Raw genomic sequence first — 18397 nt, forward strand, 5'->3', positions numbered from 1 at the left:
ACGAATAATTCACAAAAATGTTCTAAAGATCTCAAATAAATGTGTGAAAGGTTTGTTTGAAGTTATGTACAAAGCTACACAATGGGCTACCTGTGCTCTGCCCATTACGGATATCGAAACCCGATTTCTAACATTGTAAGTCCGAAGACATGCCACTGTGCCACTAGGGGCTTTTGAAAAGAGTCATCAGGTTATTCATAAAAAGGAGATTTTCTTTTTGTTTGTTTGTTTTGAATTTCACGCAAAACTGCACGAGGGCGGTCTGCGTTACCCGTTCCTAATTTTATTCAACGTTACGATCTGCTCATGATATAGATTTGGAATACAATCGAGCCTCTTCAATGAATATTTGTGAAATTAGCTTGTATAGTTTTGGATAAAATGTTTGCATAGCGTTCGCTATGGATGCTCCTTCAGTATCACAACGGTATATCTGCGGATTTATGCCGCTAGAAACTAGGTTTCGATACCTACGATGGGCAGAGCACAGATAGCCCATTATGCAACTTTGCACGTAATTACCAACAAACAATTATATATTAATGTTATATGGAGAAGTTATTGATTAAATGCCCGAGTATTAATAAAGAAGGTGACGTATGCTATTCTGGTCATTATAAGTTGTTTTAGTCATGCACACACACCTGTTTTGTATGAAACAATATGCGTTTGGTATAACATATTTCGAAACAGATGAACGATTTGTTCATACAAAAGTCTTTGTACTTTCAGTGGAGTCATGCCTCTTTATGTTACAATTGTAGAGGGCGTCAAATTCTTCCACAAATTATATGAAACAAACAAACAATGTCAGAAGAGTAGAGTACCCCCCACTGTACTGTATCCTGATATTTTGTTCCAAGAATGTGTACCACGTTCTGGTCAAGTTAACACATTAAACAGGAATGGCATAAACACATTCACTGCAGGGTATTCAGAAGAACAGTGAATACAAGGCTGACCCAGTAAGGTTATTTTACAAGAAGGGCTATCTTCATACCGATATTAACCAGAATTCACCGCAGTCACTGTGTTTCTTGGGCAAGACATGGTGCCAACTTACAGTTAGGACATTAGCAATATCATATTTTCACATATGTTCCATTTTAAATTTGTTAAAATTAGTGGTAGAATTCGTATTAGTCATTTACTTGATGAATGGATAAGGAAATATTTTCTTTTTCAAAGTAGGTGGTGCAGTATATGTTTAGGCAGCTTATGAATCATGGTGAAAAAAGTGCTCTTTATATATTCCATGGAAAGGGCAATTGCGATTTATATGGGCATCACATGGAAACAATATTTCTGTGATATACTATTGAAAAGTTTGACAATGTCAATGTCCACAGTGCACGTATTGTAGAGAATGATCTCAACCAGGAGGACGTTACAAGATCGTCATGACCAACAAAATCTCCAGATTATAATCTCACTGAAAAATAAGCGTGTATATTGCTAATCACGACCCTAAATCAACTATTATACAGTTCTGTACAAAACTGTTACGAGAAGAGGATATTTTGTTGTTCTCTTTATTTAATAAAGTTAATTATTTCATTCCACTACAGAATGTAAATTTCATCACTATGGTAATACTTCACTGATTCATTTTGACAACTGAAAGAATCAGGGTGAGAATACTTATCATTCTTTAAAAATGCCACATACTTATACCAAGGTCATGTTATAAGGGTTCTGCTTAGAAGAACATATTGATCAAATTTAGGGTCTTAAATAACTGTCATGGTGCTCCATGTAGTGTCTTAACTAAATAGAAACCAGGTAGCATATGGTGCAGATATTTGCTGGAATAGAACAGTTTAATAGTGTTTAATAAATAAACCTTGGTAAAAAGAGTGTTTAACATTGTATAATAAGTTTTATTATCAGCCAAAACTAGTAATGTATTGTTAATAGAGCAGAGAGTTTACATAAAAGCTTTTCGTGATGCTGGTTGGACTCTCTGACAAATTAATGTACTTTTAAAATGCTTTTCAAACACTGTTAACTACACCCTAGATCATGAGGATAAAATATGTAAATTTGAATATAGATAAGGAAGAGATAGAACACTTAAACCCAGTGTTACTAATGTTAAGTATCGTAGTTTATTCATCCTTAAGGACAGAAGGAAGACTACCGCTGATTCAAGCATGAGATAAACAACCATGTACACTATGATAGAAAAGTGTCCATACATACAGTATTAAGAAGACTTAATAATAATGGAATGTTTGATTGTGTAGCAGTTGAGAAAACATTTACTTTGATCATCAAATATTGTCAAGATACTTAAATTTGGTTTAAAAAGTATAAAAACCGAGCTGTTAACGACTGGGAAGGGTGTTATGGACGGAAGAATCCAATTTTGAAACATTTGGTTTAACACTACTACGAAAAGTGGGGCCTAATAGGCCCCAGAGCAACTTGAAAGGTTATTAATATTAGGTAATAATTTTGTATTTAAATGAAATTGCCATTTAAATCCATTAATGAATGGATTAACGAGATTCCCACTGTCCCTATCTACTATCTAGCGAAACCACAGCCAGGAGAACGGGCTTGGAGAAATCAGAACTAGAAACGTCTTTTCGTAGAAGTGTTAAAAAGTAGATTGTACGTCTGGTATTTTAGAAAGGGGAAATATACTTACATGAATGCATGACACCTATCATGAAGCATGAGAAGCAGCGTGATAGTTTGGGGCTTTGTTTTGTTTTTCTAAAACTAGATGGAATAATAGGCCAGCACAAGTAATACCTTCTACTGATCCATCATGATGTACCAATTGATTTGTGTATTATTTATAGAAGACTACCAGGAACCTGACTCCAGTTATCAAAACTAACTAAATAACTCCAAACCATCACTCATTAAGTCAACTGTAACTACCAGTTTTCATACTCTAAACAAGCCTATGTATTATGCAATAAAGTGTTCATCCGCATAAAGTAGTGCCAAGTTGTTTAAATGGCCTTATTACTAACTAAACATAGTTTTCAGAAACTTTAAGTAACATTTTCTTAAGTTTCATTTCTTTATATTTACTTGATACATTCTTATATTTATCACAGAACATTTTATTATATTTTTTAAAGTTTCTTCATTAAATCCATTAAATGTTATTTATTGTATCAATATTTCAACATTAATAATAAAATATTTTAATTTCACACAAATTTTACAATATCTGAATAATTGCAAAGTTATAGTACTTAGAACAAAAGAGTATGATATATTACTATTAAAATAGGGTAAACCATATATTGAAAATGCAAAATATTTTGTTCCTTATATCAGACTAAGTATTTTATATTTCATATGTTAGCCTGACCCCTGGAGATTATTGCGACGTTTTTTAAATTTTTATTTGGACTTGTTTTTATTTATAACGAATAATTTAGTGTTATTGCTTTTAACAAAATTAAATTAAGCAATATATATAACAAAAAAAACGTACAATGTCATATGAATTGTGCATGTATAAATGAATTAGGAAATATACAAAACAAGTGACTGGCTCTGAAAGCTTAAAAAACAGAAAACTAAATTATCAGTTTAAATGTAACTTGCTTTACTAGTTACACCACAATAAGCTTCATAAGTGTAGAAGTTCGGCATGTCAGGGGACTCGACTGAGGGTTGCAAGGGGCTCGAATCTAAATTAGGCTTATTATTTTTATTATCCAAAAACATATTATTAACACTTATATCCGTAATCCGGATAACGCGGATAGCCCTCGTTTCAAATGAAACAAATAATCTATAGTGTGATATACGAAATATGCTTTGTTAATTTTGATTCCAGATGATATATCAAACAATTTCAAATTGCTGACACTAGTTGTCCGTTTATCGTTAAGCCAAATTATAGTCAACTGTTTCTAATGACTACTTTTCTAATAAAGAATACGTTAGTATCATTCTATAGTATGTTTATTTAATTCTGTTTTCCTTTCCCGTAAGTGATATGTTGGTTCGATATCTTTAGTTTATTAAATAAAGCTGCAAAGGAAAATTTAAATCCTAATTTTGAAGATTCACCCCATCTCATTCATTCACGGTTGGTGAAAGCCAACATTAACTTTTGGTCTAAGCAAACTACCTATAAAGATAGAAATTAAATACTAGCCTAATAATGAAAATGGGTAATTTTGTTCATTATTCGTACGTTCCTACTTATAAAGATTAGAATGTTTGTAATTCCATTTTATACACGTCGTGATACTAAATTAAAAGTAAACGAGAAAAAATCACAAAAACCGACGTTTATAGATACAATGAAAAGTGATATTTCTATTGGTTACATCTTTCTGTGGTGCAGTTACTAACACCATGATTAGTGTTACCGTTATTAGTCAGGTCTGACCAATCACAAAAATGTTACCTCTAATTTGGCCAAAAACAAAAACACGAAACGTCAGTTTTTTGTGTTGTGTTTTAATATTATAATGTTTCTATGTAAACCAAATAATATCTCGTGAGCTTGGCCATAAATCTATAAAGTAGGATAACATTGCAAAATAATCGTTACAGTAAACATTATATGTATAATTACGTATATTATATATATTAAACATTGAAATCAGTTCTGGTAATTACACTTTTTATATACTTCACCTATTGTTACAGATTTCCTGTCATTTTAAAACCTTGGTATTGGAATATTAAACATCTCTGACGGTGTAAATTAGTTGTCTTCATATCTAAAATAAATTACTATGATACATCCAAATAAAATCTTTATTTATGGAGACAGAATATGAAAAAAAAACAAAATAATACATAACAAATTCAAATATTATCAAAATATTACACCAAATAGTAGAAATATATATGCACAGTTATTGAGATAATCAAATTAAATGCTTGTTTGTTTTCTGGAATCAACGTTACACGATGGATATCTGCGTTAGCCATCCCTAATTTAGCAGTGTAAGACTAGAGGGAAGGCAGCTAGTCTTCATCACCTATTGCCAACTCTTGGGCTACTCTTTTACTAAAGAATAGTAGGATTGATCGTCACACTATAACGTCCCCACGGCTGGAAGGGCGAGCATGTTTGGTGTGACGGCGATTTGGATCTGCGACCCTCAGAGTATGAGTCGAGTGCCTTAACCACCTAGCCATGCCTGGCCCCTAAATTAAATGCGATGTCATACAGTTGTGTAAACACACTGACAAGTGAGCTTAACACAATAAATCTGGCTTTAACTAACTGGCAAAAGTAATAAACAATGTTAAAACTTAAAAATTACCTCAGAAATATAAATAATGATAAAGTCTTGAACGTTCACAATACAGATACGACTTAAACAAAGAAGTAGAATAATGGTAAATATATTACTTAACTCATGTAATGTATTACTATTTAGATTACTTATAAAATAACGATGGTCGTCGTACTAAAAATGTTTTTTATTTTGTTAAAGATATAGTTCAGAAACATTTATTTCTTAAGCATAAAGCTGCATAATGAGAAATCTATGTTCTATTAACTTAAAATATAGAATGATATATATTCAACATTTACTTTCAACGGCCCAAGTTTTCAAGGACCGATATCAGTGAGTTCGGTGCACAACTTGCACCATAATGACAGAGCTGTACTTTCTAGCTATATTAACCGAGCTGGGTGCGTTGTGGTTTAAAGTAGTGATAGCTAGAAAGCAAGATTTAGTTTTAAGCCTAACATACCAATCAACCAACCCTTAACGAGGATATGAAAGTATTTTCTAAAATGCAATGAATAAAAGTATTGTATTATTTTAAGTTAGAATCTAAATATTCCTGGACCTCACTTTATAATTTGTCATATGTTCAGTGTTAAACCGTATCTCACAAAGTTTTGGGAGTCGATTTCTCTGAAAAAATAAAATTTGAAAATAAGTATTTCAACTTGTAGCCTTCTGACTTTATCTGTATAATTTTGTCATTTGTTCTGTTCCTAATTTGTGTAGAACCATGCAACTATGGGATGCTAGTTTTCTTAATCTGTTCGTCTTTGTAAGAAAATAGACGTTCCTGATAGCTTATGGGTCGTTTTGAGTGTTGGAAGGTCTTTAATATATTATGTAGAATTTCACTATCAATGTCAAAACTGTAAATACATCTCTAATATTTTTTTTCATTTCACCGGAAAACTTTTCAGAATGGACACATTTATCTGTGCAGTCCGTAAACTACATTCAAAGATAATAACAGTAATTTTCCTCATGGCATTAATCACTGAAGTCCATTAATTTAACAACATGCTCAAGGCAAAGATAATTAGCAGCTGTCACTTGCGTTACCACACTTTGAAAACAACACTCTCATGATATGGATAAAGTTAACAAAGGAGAAATTTTAATCTTAAAGCGTGCTCAATTATAAAATTGCATTATGTATTTAGCAAATCTTCTCTCTTGCCCACATTTTATGTCTTACTTTATAATTGTATATAACGAATTATTTCTGTAGGTTCGGAGTTTCATAACGTTGTCGGCGCATACACATATATATATTTGTTGCACATATGAATATCTATTTACATATGGCCTGGCATAGCCAGGTAGTTTAAGACGTTCGACTCGTAATCCGAGGGTCGCAGATTCGATTCCCCGTTGCACCAAACATGCCCGCCCTTTCAGCTGTGGGGGCGTTATAATGTCACGGTAAATCCCACTATTCGTTGGTAAAAGAGTAGCCCAAGAGTTGGCAGTGGGTGGTGATAACTAGCTGCCTTCTCTCTAGTCTTACACTGCTAAATTAGGGACGGTTAGAGCAGAGAGGCTCTCGTATAGCCTTGCGCGAAATTCAAAAAACAAAATAATATGTACATATATAGATATGTATGTACGTATACACACACAGAGATATATGTATGTGCAAGAATTAACCTAAATACTGGTGCAGAACATTGTCTGTGTTTTTAATATAAAAATGTTTTATTTGAGGTTACTATACTAATCTACTTTTCAATTTGCATTCCAAAACACTTACGAAGCAAATGGTGACTTCTGGTTTTTGAAACATAGAATAAAGGTGAAGGACTTCATTTTCTCAGAAAATGGTCTCTTGCTACCACTTTTCTATGAACGAAAGGTTTTTACTTTATCAAATTTTTTTGTTATTCGTAGTATTATGTACACGGTGTGTTTTATTTCAGCTTATTAACTTTGCTTAGTTCGCGCCCGAGTCGCGCCAAACATGCTTGCCCTCCCAGCCGTGGGGGCGTTATAATGTGACGGTCAATCCCACTTTTCGTTGGTAAAAGAGTAGCCCAAAAGTTGGCGGTGGGTGGTGATGACTAGCTGCCTTCCCTCTAGTCTTGCACTGCTAAATTAGGGACGGCTAGCACAGATAGCCCTTGAGTTGCTTTGTGCGAAATTCCAAAACAAACAAACAAACAAACAAAACTTCGCTTATTACCTTATTAACTTATTAACTTATTACCTTATTAACTTATTATCTTAGCTTGTCCGTTAAAAACTCTTTACAAGGTTACTTCCATCCAACTGGAAGAAACGCCGAACTACTTGAGTTAATTTTTAAGAGACAATTAAGCTCTACCTTTGATATTAACATCTGGATAACCAAAGCTAATGAATTACTGACGAACATCATGTTTCCTCTGTACCAAAATCTTATATTTTCATTCTGAATTATCCACAATCAATCATTATTATATGGGCTACGCAGCTAGACAAGACCGAAATGACACAGAATATTTGTTTCAGACTGGTTACGGGATTACTTCAACACCGCAACAAACCTTTATCAGCTGCCTAGGCTGCCAACAGCACTTACAAGCAACATTATTCAGTTTTTGAAGATTAGTTACCATGTTTACCATCTTCGAGTTATTGCCATTTTTAATTTAAATATTCAAGCTCCAAAATGGCTCCACCGACACCATCCAAGCAGGATACCGATTGGGTGAAGTAATTCAAAACAACTGACATTGAGATACATTAACAACAGATCTCAGACTTCCATCATGTAGAATAAATTTAACACTTTTGGAATATCTGTGAACCAGCCGATACAGACATTTCAAATATTGGTTGATGAGTATAGCAATAAAAGCACTTCAGCATTTTTTAAAAAGAAAACGTTGGTGATTAGTTTCCTGCTACCATAGCTACAGGTGGTCTCTAGATAAGAGAGCGTTGGTTGGATATTCATCATCTTGTGAAGGTTAACCATTCCGAATGAGGTTGGTAAAACATTCGAGTTTCCTACAAGTTGTATAAGGATAAAGCTGAAGGCCACAAAGCAAGCTTTCTTCAGCACTGGTGAAAGCAACCAACAGGAAGTAGTCATTGTGATATATACACAATATTTGCTAGTGTCCCACAGGCAGTTGTGCATCGAATTCAGGATGGTTGGTTACCAGATGGATGGCAGAAAGCAAAACAAGTAGGTGTTAAGAGTATCTTAAGTAGGTGCACGTGCCACACCAATCAGAAGGTAAAGTACTAGTAAGGCAGAAATAGTTACTGTGAAAAGACTTAATCAACATTTGGAGGTAAAGAGACTGCTGGTAGAAAAGTTACATACGGTGTAACTGTAAAAATACAATGATGGGTAATCAATAGTGTAACATTAAACTTGAAGGCTACTTGTAACAAAAGTAATTTTTTTGCTGGCCTCCACATGGAACACCAGTATCTGTCAGAGCAGCACCTGCGATTGTAATCTAGTAGGTAATTTAGCCGTTCAGATCAACATAATTTTGTAATGAAATTATGCACATCAAAACAGCTACGTTCGTTAGAAAAGCTAAAATACTTTAAGCTATTACCTTTTGCATACAGTATCTCTTAAACATCAATACCTTTCGAACACATTTATTTTATTTTACTAAACCAGTACAGTATGCTAGTTATTACATATCTCAGTAAACCTCTAATTTTTCTACAGCGCCTCCGAAAGAATTTGATTTCAAACTAAGCTATGAAGATGAGGGCGAACTTCATCTTCAGTGTGAAGCTGAGGGAGTTTTTCCAGATCCACAACTGAAGTTATACAAGACGACTTCCACGGAGAAGCTACAGGACATGACGATTGATGTGGTCCAAACTCTTTCTCGGGATCCTTACAATGGTTACAATGTGAAAATTATGAAATCATTGAAAACTAATCAGTTGCCTCGAAATGAGCCAACTATATTTGAATGTGTGGTAACCATCAACGGAACTAAGTTCATGATGGCGAGAAGGCTGCTTCACTATCCTGGTAAGATGACTTCATTAAATAAAATACAAAAACTCTACAATTTCTATGCATGTTTCCCCTATATATTTCTTTTTAACCCATTTTTCCAAAGCATGAAACTACCATGCTGTGCCTTAATGGAGAGTAGCTGCTGTAATACATTAATATTGATTGACAACGGGCCATATGTTGTTATATTTTGTTCTAATACGTTAATTCGGTAAGTTACACCAGTTTAAAAGGTTTCAAAATTGGATGCTTCTTGAGCGACATATTTAATATTTTAATACTTGGATCATTATAACTATCTTGTTAAGATTAAATATTTCTCTTGTACTAAGCCGTCAAAATCTATAATTACAATACTAGTTTTGTAGCTTTCTCTAGCCATTTAGTATTCGTGTATAAATGAAATATAAGATTTTAAATGGAAGATCTTTCTTCAGGTACATCACAATTCAGCAGAAAACCTGAAAACATTTTGCACTACATCAATTGTCTGAAATTCAACAATGAAGCTTAAAATGTATTTTACTTTGCGTAGACTTTTTCTTTTGAAATGTCTTGGCCAATTTAAGTGGTTAGCTTAGATGCTGAACCCGAGGACTTATTGTCCCTGACTCAAAAACGCCTCCACCAACATCTTTGGGACTGCTACAAAAGTCACAATCAAAGTACACTAATTGGTCAGACTAGAGTTGATCCTAGAGTTAGCATTGAGTGCTGTTGACTTGCTGCCTTCCATTTTGTCTGTCAACTTAAAATTAAAGGTAACTATGCACAGATTGCCCATCTAGTGCGGATTTTAGCTTAATAGCAAATAAACCATCTGCAAATATATAACAATAGATAATAACAGACACTCAACATTCTGAAATGTGTTGTTATTTTTTTTATTTTTTTTTACAGTTACAATGTTAATTCCAACTATTTGGGGGATGGCTGACATGTTTATAAGCCAAAAATACATGCACCCCACAGGTTGGCCTGGTCAGTAACAATATAGGATGACCACGCTAACTACCAGGTCCTATTTTAATGTATAAATCTTTAACCAAGAAATAATTATGTAATTGTTTTGTACAACAATAATAATATTTATCTTACTTAATAATACAACACCAGAAACTTGTTCATCATACCAACTGTTTTTTAAATTTATATTGTATTACATAACTATTTGTTATAATAAGGAAACATAGCTACAATTATCGTTACAAGTTACAATAATACTAATACTAATCTTGTTCAATAATACAGCACCGGAAACTTACACATTACACCAACCGTTTTGTTCTTTCTAATTCTTATTGTATGGCACAACTATACGCAACAATAAGGAAACACAATTATAAATTACAAATTACAATAATACTAATCTTGTTTAATAATACAGCACAGGAAAATTGTTCATTTCACTAACCGTTTTTTTATTCTCATTGTACTACACAACTATATGCCATAACAAGGAAACACAATTATAATTATCATCGCAAATTACAATAATACTAATATTAATCTTGTTCAATAATACAGCACCGGAAACTTACACAGTACACCAACCGTTTTTTTTTTTCTAAGTCCAAATAAAACTATCTGTATTCACTAAGCTACGCCTTTTTGTTTTTGAGGTTTTGGTTTAGTATTAGTCCAAGACAGAAGGTTTTAAGTTTAGTTATAAACTGGTTTATTAATTTATTCTTGATCTGAGAAATTGAAACTTAACCTTTTCAGGTTCGGTTTTCAATATTGTGGTAACAATCATGTTTATGTCTTCACCAAAACGGTTACATTTACAGATAATAACTACATACATTATTCTACATAAATAATATACATATAATAGGAAAGTAACGATCTTACATCGAACTCTCGTTCAGCACGTTCTTATTTATACAATACAAACTAGTCACATGAAAAATGTTTATTTGTGTTTAGAAATTGAATTAAATATATTTTGGCTGTTTTTTTAGAGTAAAGCCGCTTTGAGTTATCTACAGAAAATCAAACCCCATTTTTAGTGTTGTAAGCCCGTAAACTTACCGCTGTCCTACTGCTGTTTTGTTTTGTAATTTCGAGCAAAGCTACACGAGGGCTATCTGCGCTAGCCGTCCATAGTGTATCAGTGTAAGACTAGAGGGAAGGCAGTTCGTCATCATCACCCACAGCCAACTCTTGGACTACTCTTTCACCAACGAATAATGAGATTGACCGACCGTCACATTACAAACGCCTTCACGGCTGAAAGGGCGAGAACGTTTGGTGAGACAGGGATTCGAACCCGCGACCCTCAGATTACGAGTCGCACGCCTTAGCCCATCTGGCTGCCTTCCCTCTAGTCTTACACTGCTAAATTAGGGACGGCTAGCACAGATAGCCCTCGAGTAGCTTTGTGCGAAATTCCAAAAACCAAACCAAGCGACCACTAAGTGCCAGCTTCACAATTAAGAAAAATCGTGTCAGATTATTTCATTCTGTAAAAGTGTCCTTCCCATATATCACTAATTATGACAGGTTGTTACTATATATAACTATTGACAAACTGGTGATCTGCAGTAATATGAATGATTGAAGCTCGCTTTTGATCTTCTTTAAACAACTTTGATCTGTGGTAAGCACTTTGATCCTTAATAGTTATAAAGAGGATAATTCAGTTCATTACCATATATGCTGTAAAAGTAAACAGCTTAAGTCTGCCATGTTTTTATATCATGTTATTAACTGTTTCACTATAGTTGGCTTAGGCTATCTTAGCGCATAATAATGATACACGTAATTCGCTTTAGGCTTGAGCTGCAATGTATGTCATTAATTTATATCTTAGACATGGTGCATACACTTCCTACTCCATGCAAGAAACGGAAACATTTGAATGATGATTTAAATTCATTTGCTAAATGTAGAGTTTAATATCATTCACAGTTGTTATGAAATAAATGGTAGTCAATTTCATCCACGTTGAGGGACCGTTTTATCCAGCCTTGTACGAAAACGGCTTCAAACCATAACAAGTTCATATTTTTAATATCTAAAGAAATATATGGATGAAAGAAATTACATGTATAATAAACATTAATTTTATATCGTGACAAAAGCATTAAAAACTAAGGTGGTCATTCTACCCACAATCTCTTACTTCGATCTCCGATACTTTCGTCTAACTGGTACAAAAAATATCATCGAGACACTTGACAAAAGTACCAACTCCATATGTGATGAAGAAAATCATGGAGCCCAAACTACAATGTATCATTTAAATTTCCAAAGACATATTTACTGAACAAATTTAATGTTAGAGTCCTTGAAAGACGAAACAATAAAGAAAGCTTATCACACTGTTTAATTTCTTTATATCTACGACTTTAGACCAAAACAAACCGTTCAAAATTTCAATGTCGACTACAGATGGAAATTTCAACTCAAGTTATACATAAACCGGCTCTTTAGCTCCAAGGAAGTATTATTATTTATGAAATCCTGCAAGCTTGCAATGAGTCCTATGTTGGAGAAACCGGTAGACACTGTGGCTCCCCACTCAAAAAACAAAATATAACACTAGACCCATGAAACCACAAAATACAATTATTAGAGAGAGTGTACAAACAGTACATAAGATAAACTAGAACAGCTGTAAGAGTCTTGAACAGAAGCATCTCAGGTAAATAATGAAAATAAATGATCGTTTCATATCAGTATGAAGTATTCAAGTCTGAACAGAGACATTGGAGTGAATTTAACAACCTTTGGTTACATCTTCTGAATAAAATATAACACAAAAAAGACATCAAAACTTTTTATCTACATTCGAGGTATACGAATCAACATTCTCTCAGAGATTCGCCTCTTCATCTCACTTACTCGTATGTACGCCTACTACGTATATCTGTTAGATATCTAAATATTACAAACCAATGATTTGAAAAATCAATTGCAGAGCTACACTTAATAAAGGCGCTAAATTCAAACGTCTGTACCTGTTCCCCTCGAGATGGATTACTGTACGTGGTGAGGGGACCTCCCAGAGAAGGTTCTTTACTTTCAGTTTGCCTCTTCTGAGATCTAAGCATCAACCCAAATTTGCTGTTCATATCGACCCATGATGGGGTGGAGAGGATCCTGGTGATTAAGGGGTCCAACCCTAACATACCACTTTCGACTAGAATTCCTGTAAACGGTTGGCGTTGAGGTAAACACCCCAGGATCAATTGGCTAGTCCACTTGAACTAAGGTCAACCGGGTATCAGTGTTGTACGTTCTCAACAGCTATGCTTGACAGTTTGTCTGATGCTGTTGTGAGGGTATAGTGATCACGAAACTCTGCCGATGTTGCAGTGTCCTTGTTTGGCATTGTAGTACTTTCCTTCGTAGGGTGGGGACAGTAGAGACTGAAATATATTTTCTGTGTTATGAGTACCCAAGTCCATGACAAAAATAAATAAAAAACATGATAATTGGTAAACGATTACGTATATGGATGACACAGTTATCATCACAGTTCGATTCCCGCTTTGATTTCTCATTATGCATTTATTGTCTGAGAAATATTTAGGGCAAATGTATCTCTTTTCCGTTCCAAAAAAATTAGAAAGGGCTTGCTGGCTTAGAGTCAGTAAGGATGCTGTGCTCAGAAGACTGTTTGGTTGAAACATTTTCATCACAACACACTAAACTCCTTGTGAATTCTGAGACCATGGAGGATATAGCAATCAAGGTTACTATCGATACTACTCTGAATTCTTCAAGAGAAGTTATTGTTGACAGGGATTTAAAAAAAACATTACCGAGTTAGAGATCCTCGCTGGTTTCTGTAGTGCACCATATCTCCACTCGGAAGGGCATAATAATGCTACCTATAAGTGAATTTATTTTGACGTTTAAGTCGCCACGTTCACCTGCCACCGTATACATCCACTTTTGTCGACAACAAGGTATTCACTCCAAAGCTTTGTACGCCATTTTTCTTGCCCTGGATTAGATAAAAGCTATGCTGCACACCAGTTGGACTATTTTTACCAATTCGCTTAGCTCTCTACTGGCCCTGAAATCACTTCACTTTAGTTCTTACCCAGTTCTCGTTCATATTCAAAATCGAATGGCTCGTTTCTTCTTATCATCAATTTATATCCAGTTTTTCTGGATACTGGGTTACGTTGTTATTCGTGGGAACGAAATCTCTGACACCGCAGCTAAATCTGTCTGCTCTGATGTGACTGTCACATACATGAACTATGGTCCTGTATCAATGCTCGACTCCACGCCAGTTCGCAGTCGATTGGAAGTTAGCAACCAGATAAAAATCTTTTCCATATAAAACCTTCTATTGTTTCCGTAAGCACTGGAAGAAGGAAGTTGTTCTAACTTTCGTTACAATTTTTTAACTCATTATTTTCTTTTATATGGGACTAATGCACCAATAAGTGGCGACACTCAAGTCCCAGTAACCTACATTTCAAACATGTTTTTACTTTGACTTTCTTTTCGACCCCGGGCAGTGACATTGGCGATGGTAACACTGTACTCCTTACCTGTTTTTATACATTTTAAGGATCATTGACCTTTCAAATTCCATTTAAGTTATTATCCAAAATTTGGCAATTTTTTTTTTTTAATACGATTTCCTTTTACATGTTTTAATAATTTTACTTTTATTTTTACTGGTTGCTTGGCACAAATAGCCTAGTTGATTTGCGCCAATGAACGAAAAAAAAAATGAGAGAAAAACATGTAAGCATCAAACGTTTCCATCTCCCGATAAATAGAATTCGTTCGATTAAATGATATCAAACACCAATAATAAACAACAGAAAAGGACGTTTCTCAAGACGTTTCGACAAATCATGCTTCATTCTCACGTGTTTTTGCTGACCACCTAGAAACTTCGTCACATATATTTATATAAACGTTGCAATTTGTTAAGACTTTTTTTTCTCTCAAACATTATTGAGGTTCATTACCTAAAACAAGTTTCGCTTTTCTTACGACTAAAACAATAGGAAAATAAATGGATGCCCAAGATACAAAATGACAAGTTTTATAAAGAAAACTCTGTAGCAGTTGAATTCCTTTTACTAAGTGGTGAAGTTTTTTACAAACTTTGGTCGCTAGGCATCATTACCAGTATATTGCGTTTCCGTAATTCTAATGATTTTTGTCTGTGTACCCGATAAAATATTTTACCCAGAGAGATCTTTTATAATAGCTTTATTGGATCGATTTAGGCCAGAAGAGAATGGTAGTAAAACTTTTATGTGTTTTTTTTTTTTATTACATTGCTGTTTGAGTCAAGTGTAACGAAAAATTAGCTATACAATGTCTCAAGAAGAACAAATCAGTGACATGATTATCAAAATGTTACAATAGAAGATTTTTCTGAGTTTTGATGATTTCCAATCGTTGTGTTATCTTTACTTCTATTACAGATGACCCAACCAACAAATCTTTCGGTCTGAAACTGGTGGACCTCAGAGTTTTGGCTCTTGAAATACTTGTGTTATTTTGGTGTTGCCATCTGTTGACGCAGTAATTCTTTTAACATGTGAATAATGAAAAGTGATATTATTGTATATGATATATGTGACGGGTTTCCATAGTGTGTAATGTGTGTACCCTATATCGTTATAGGATCATTACCATTCTAGTCAGTGAACTACGAAAAATAAAAGACTATTGAAATTATACAATAAATTCCAGTTGAACCAAAGAAAGGAGTCTTAAAACTTGTCAATCTAAATTATTTTTTATTATTTCTCTGAGACTGTTGGATATTTAAATTAACGTTAGATGCAAACTCACGAGAGAAATTTAGAATTAAATATTTGCGTTAAAACTTGACAAAGATTATTTTCTCTGGAGTATTTATTTCGAGGTTCCCTGAAGTGATAATTTTGATGAAATGTTTTAAATGTTTGCCATGACTTTTTAAATTAGCATATATTATGTCCTTTTTTATTTGTCGTTTTTATCGTATTCCAGTGGAAAAAAATCGAACTTAGCTTTATTACAGGTTAGGAAAAAAATAATTTTAATTATAATTGTTTTAATCGCTTAAAGTTAACCTACATGAGGTTATTATTGAAGCTTAAGTATTGAATAAAATTATTGTTTAAAGATAATTCGTAGCATTAATTAAAAATTCAACTTATATGTTCATACAAAACAGTCGGAACTTAGAAATTTAAACGATTATTTTGATCTCAATTTCAAACAGAAAATATCAATTAATCTTCACACACCAGATAAAAGTTTCTAATGGCAGACCTCTTTGTGTATAACTCATGGATTAACTTATAGATGTGTCACACCGTCTCTATAATGCACATCTCTTTCTACACAATAAAGTGATGTTTTCAAAGAATTCAACCATAATATTTCTATTAGTTTTCACGTTGTTACAAATTGAAAACTTTTATTTTGCGTTAATATGAATTATTTCTGTTAACTCAATGGTGAAAGTTCACAATATTTCGAACTAATATAAAATAAACATCAAATTGTTTGCGTCAAAACTAAAAGAAATAATTTAATGTATGACCGTCTATTTTTAGTTTAAACATATTATAGATATGTTACCATTATTTCAGGTTTACTTGGATCGTTATATATGTATATGGTAACCAAGAAGTGAGTTTTCAATTCCTGATAGAAACCTGAAGGGTTAAAAGGAATGGAAAATGTAATAAGATAAACACTGAGTTAAAAAAAGAAAGAGTCCTGAGAATTTCAAATAACCTACAATGCTAGAAATCTGTGTGAGTAAATCAATAATTTGTTAATGATATCCTGGTTGTTATTGTGAGAAATAATAAATTTTACTAAACATTATTGTGCTACAAAGGTGGGACCCTGGTGGCTCAGCAGTATGCCCGAAGAATTATAATGCTAAAATTCGATGTTCGATACCTGTAGTAAGTAACCACAGATAAATAAAAACTGGAAAAAAGAATTGTGATAATAGTGCATGTGACTGTGGTCTAACTTTAATGACCTTTATAAAAGGTCGTAACGTTTGAGATACAGATAACCGACACAACAATGAAGACATTGTAATTAAGAAAGGTTACAGCTGTTATTATTCCGTAATTTATTTACGTAAGTATTATTACCACATGGATGAAGTGTTTATATTCCAGTTTCATATTATTATATTTTATCAAAGTGACAATGTTTTCGCTCACGTCTCTGATGCACAGCTTCTATCTTATATAGTGATTTCACCATCCATAAAAAGATTGATATGATGCTCTATTAAGGATAATTCGATGTTCGAATTATGTCAAAAGACGTTTTAAACTTTTTTAGCGTTCACGTGTTTCATTACTGCGTAAAATTTAGTGAAATCCATCATACACCACTTGAAACGTGTGGACTATATACGAATAGACTGACTAATGGATGTGGCTCTTTAAAGTGGGTCTGACTTTGGCAGGGTTAATAAAAACCAAACTAATATGTGACTTCAATAGTTTACTTAAATCTAGTTGAACAAATAAAGCTGCCCATATCAAGAGCATGGAAACTACTGTTTCTCTTTCACTCACTGAAATTTTACTGCTCAAGCATTGCAGGTTACAAAAAACAAATTACAATTTTATTTTACCAAATCACGTGGTTTCTGTTGTTTAAGTTTCATTAATTTCACCACCTCTCCCATTGGTAGCTCATCAACAAATCTGAGGGCTTGTAATATCAACTTTTAGATCAATACAAACTCTGGGCTGAGCACAGGTAACTCAGTTAATAGCTTTGTTCTTAACAACAACAAAAAACACAAACATCTCTCTCATAATAAATAAATATAATAACCAAGGATTTCTTATTAAACTGATGTATTCTTAAGTTTGCATTCACTTTTGGAAAGTTATCTCCCCGAATAGACGGCCAGAGACCGCCTGGAGGTTTAATCTGTTTTAATCACACTCAGCAATATACAGGAATGAGGTTTTTGTTTGTTAATCAGTCTACTAGTAGACGTTAAAATGGCTTCACATAAGGGAGGCTTAATGTTGTAATTTGTTCTGTCGTGGTGTCAGTAAAACGTGCGCATGCCATGAATCACGAGAATATTATGAACTATTTATACTACAAAACAAACATGACATATTAACTTCCAAAGCAATAAATAAAACTGCTTATTACTCTTAATCTAGTGTATATATATATGTATACATACGGCGACAATCACGCTGAATAGCTTTTA

General features: G+C 33.6%; 1 protein-coding gene across 2 annotated transcripts in view; it reads left to right on the forward strand.

Annotated features, from left to right (window-relative positions):
• The window catches only part of LOC143233365 (uncharacterized), a 48893-nt gene extending 31287 nt beyond the window's left edge, over positions 1-17606 (forward strand). The window contains exons 3-4 of one of the 2 annotated variants that reach the window (XM_076469546.1): positions 8908-9222; positions 15621-17606. In XM_076469546.1, the coding sequence (XP_076325661.1) occupies positions 8908-9222; positions 15621-15724 (419 nt within the window). In that variant the 3' untranslated portion in view covers positions 15725-17606. The remainder of the gene's footprint in view (positions 1-8907; positions 9223-15620) is intronic. The other variant, XM_076469545.1, reaches the window with a different exon arrangement.
• Positions 17607-18397: the final 791 nt, after the last annotated feature.

This window comes from Tachypleus tridentatus, chromosome 12 (genome assembly GCF_004210375.1).
Source record: "Tachypleus tridentatus isolate NWPU-2018 chromosome 12, ASM421037v1, whole genome shotgun sequence".
NCBI classification, from domain to species: domain Eukaryota; kingdom Metazoa; phylum Arthropoda; class Merostomata; order Xiphosura; family Limulidae; genus Tachypleus; species Tachypleus tridentatus.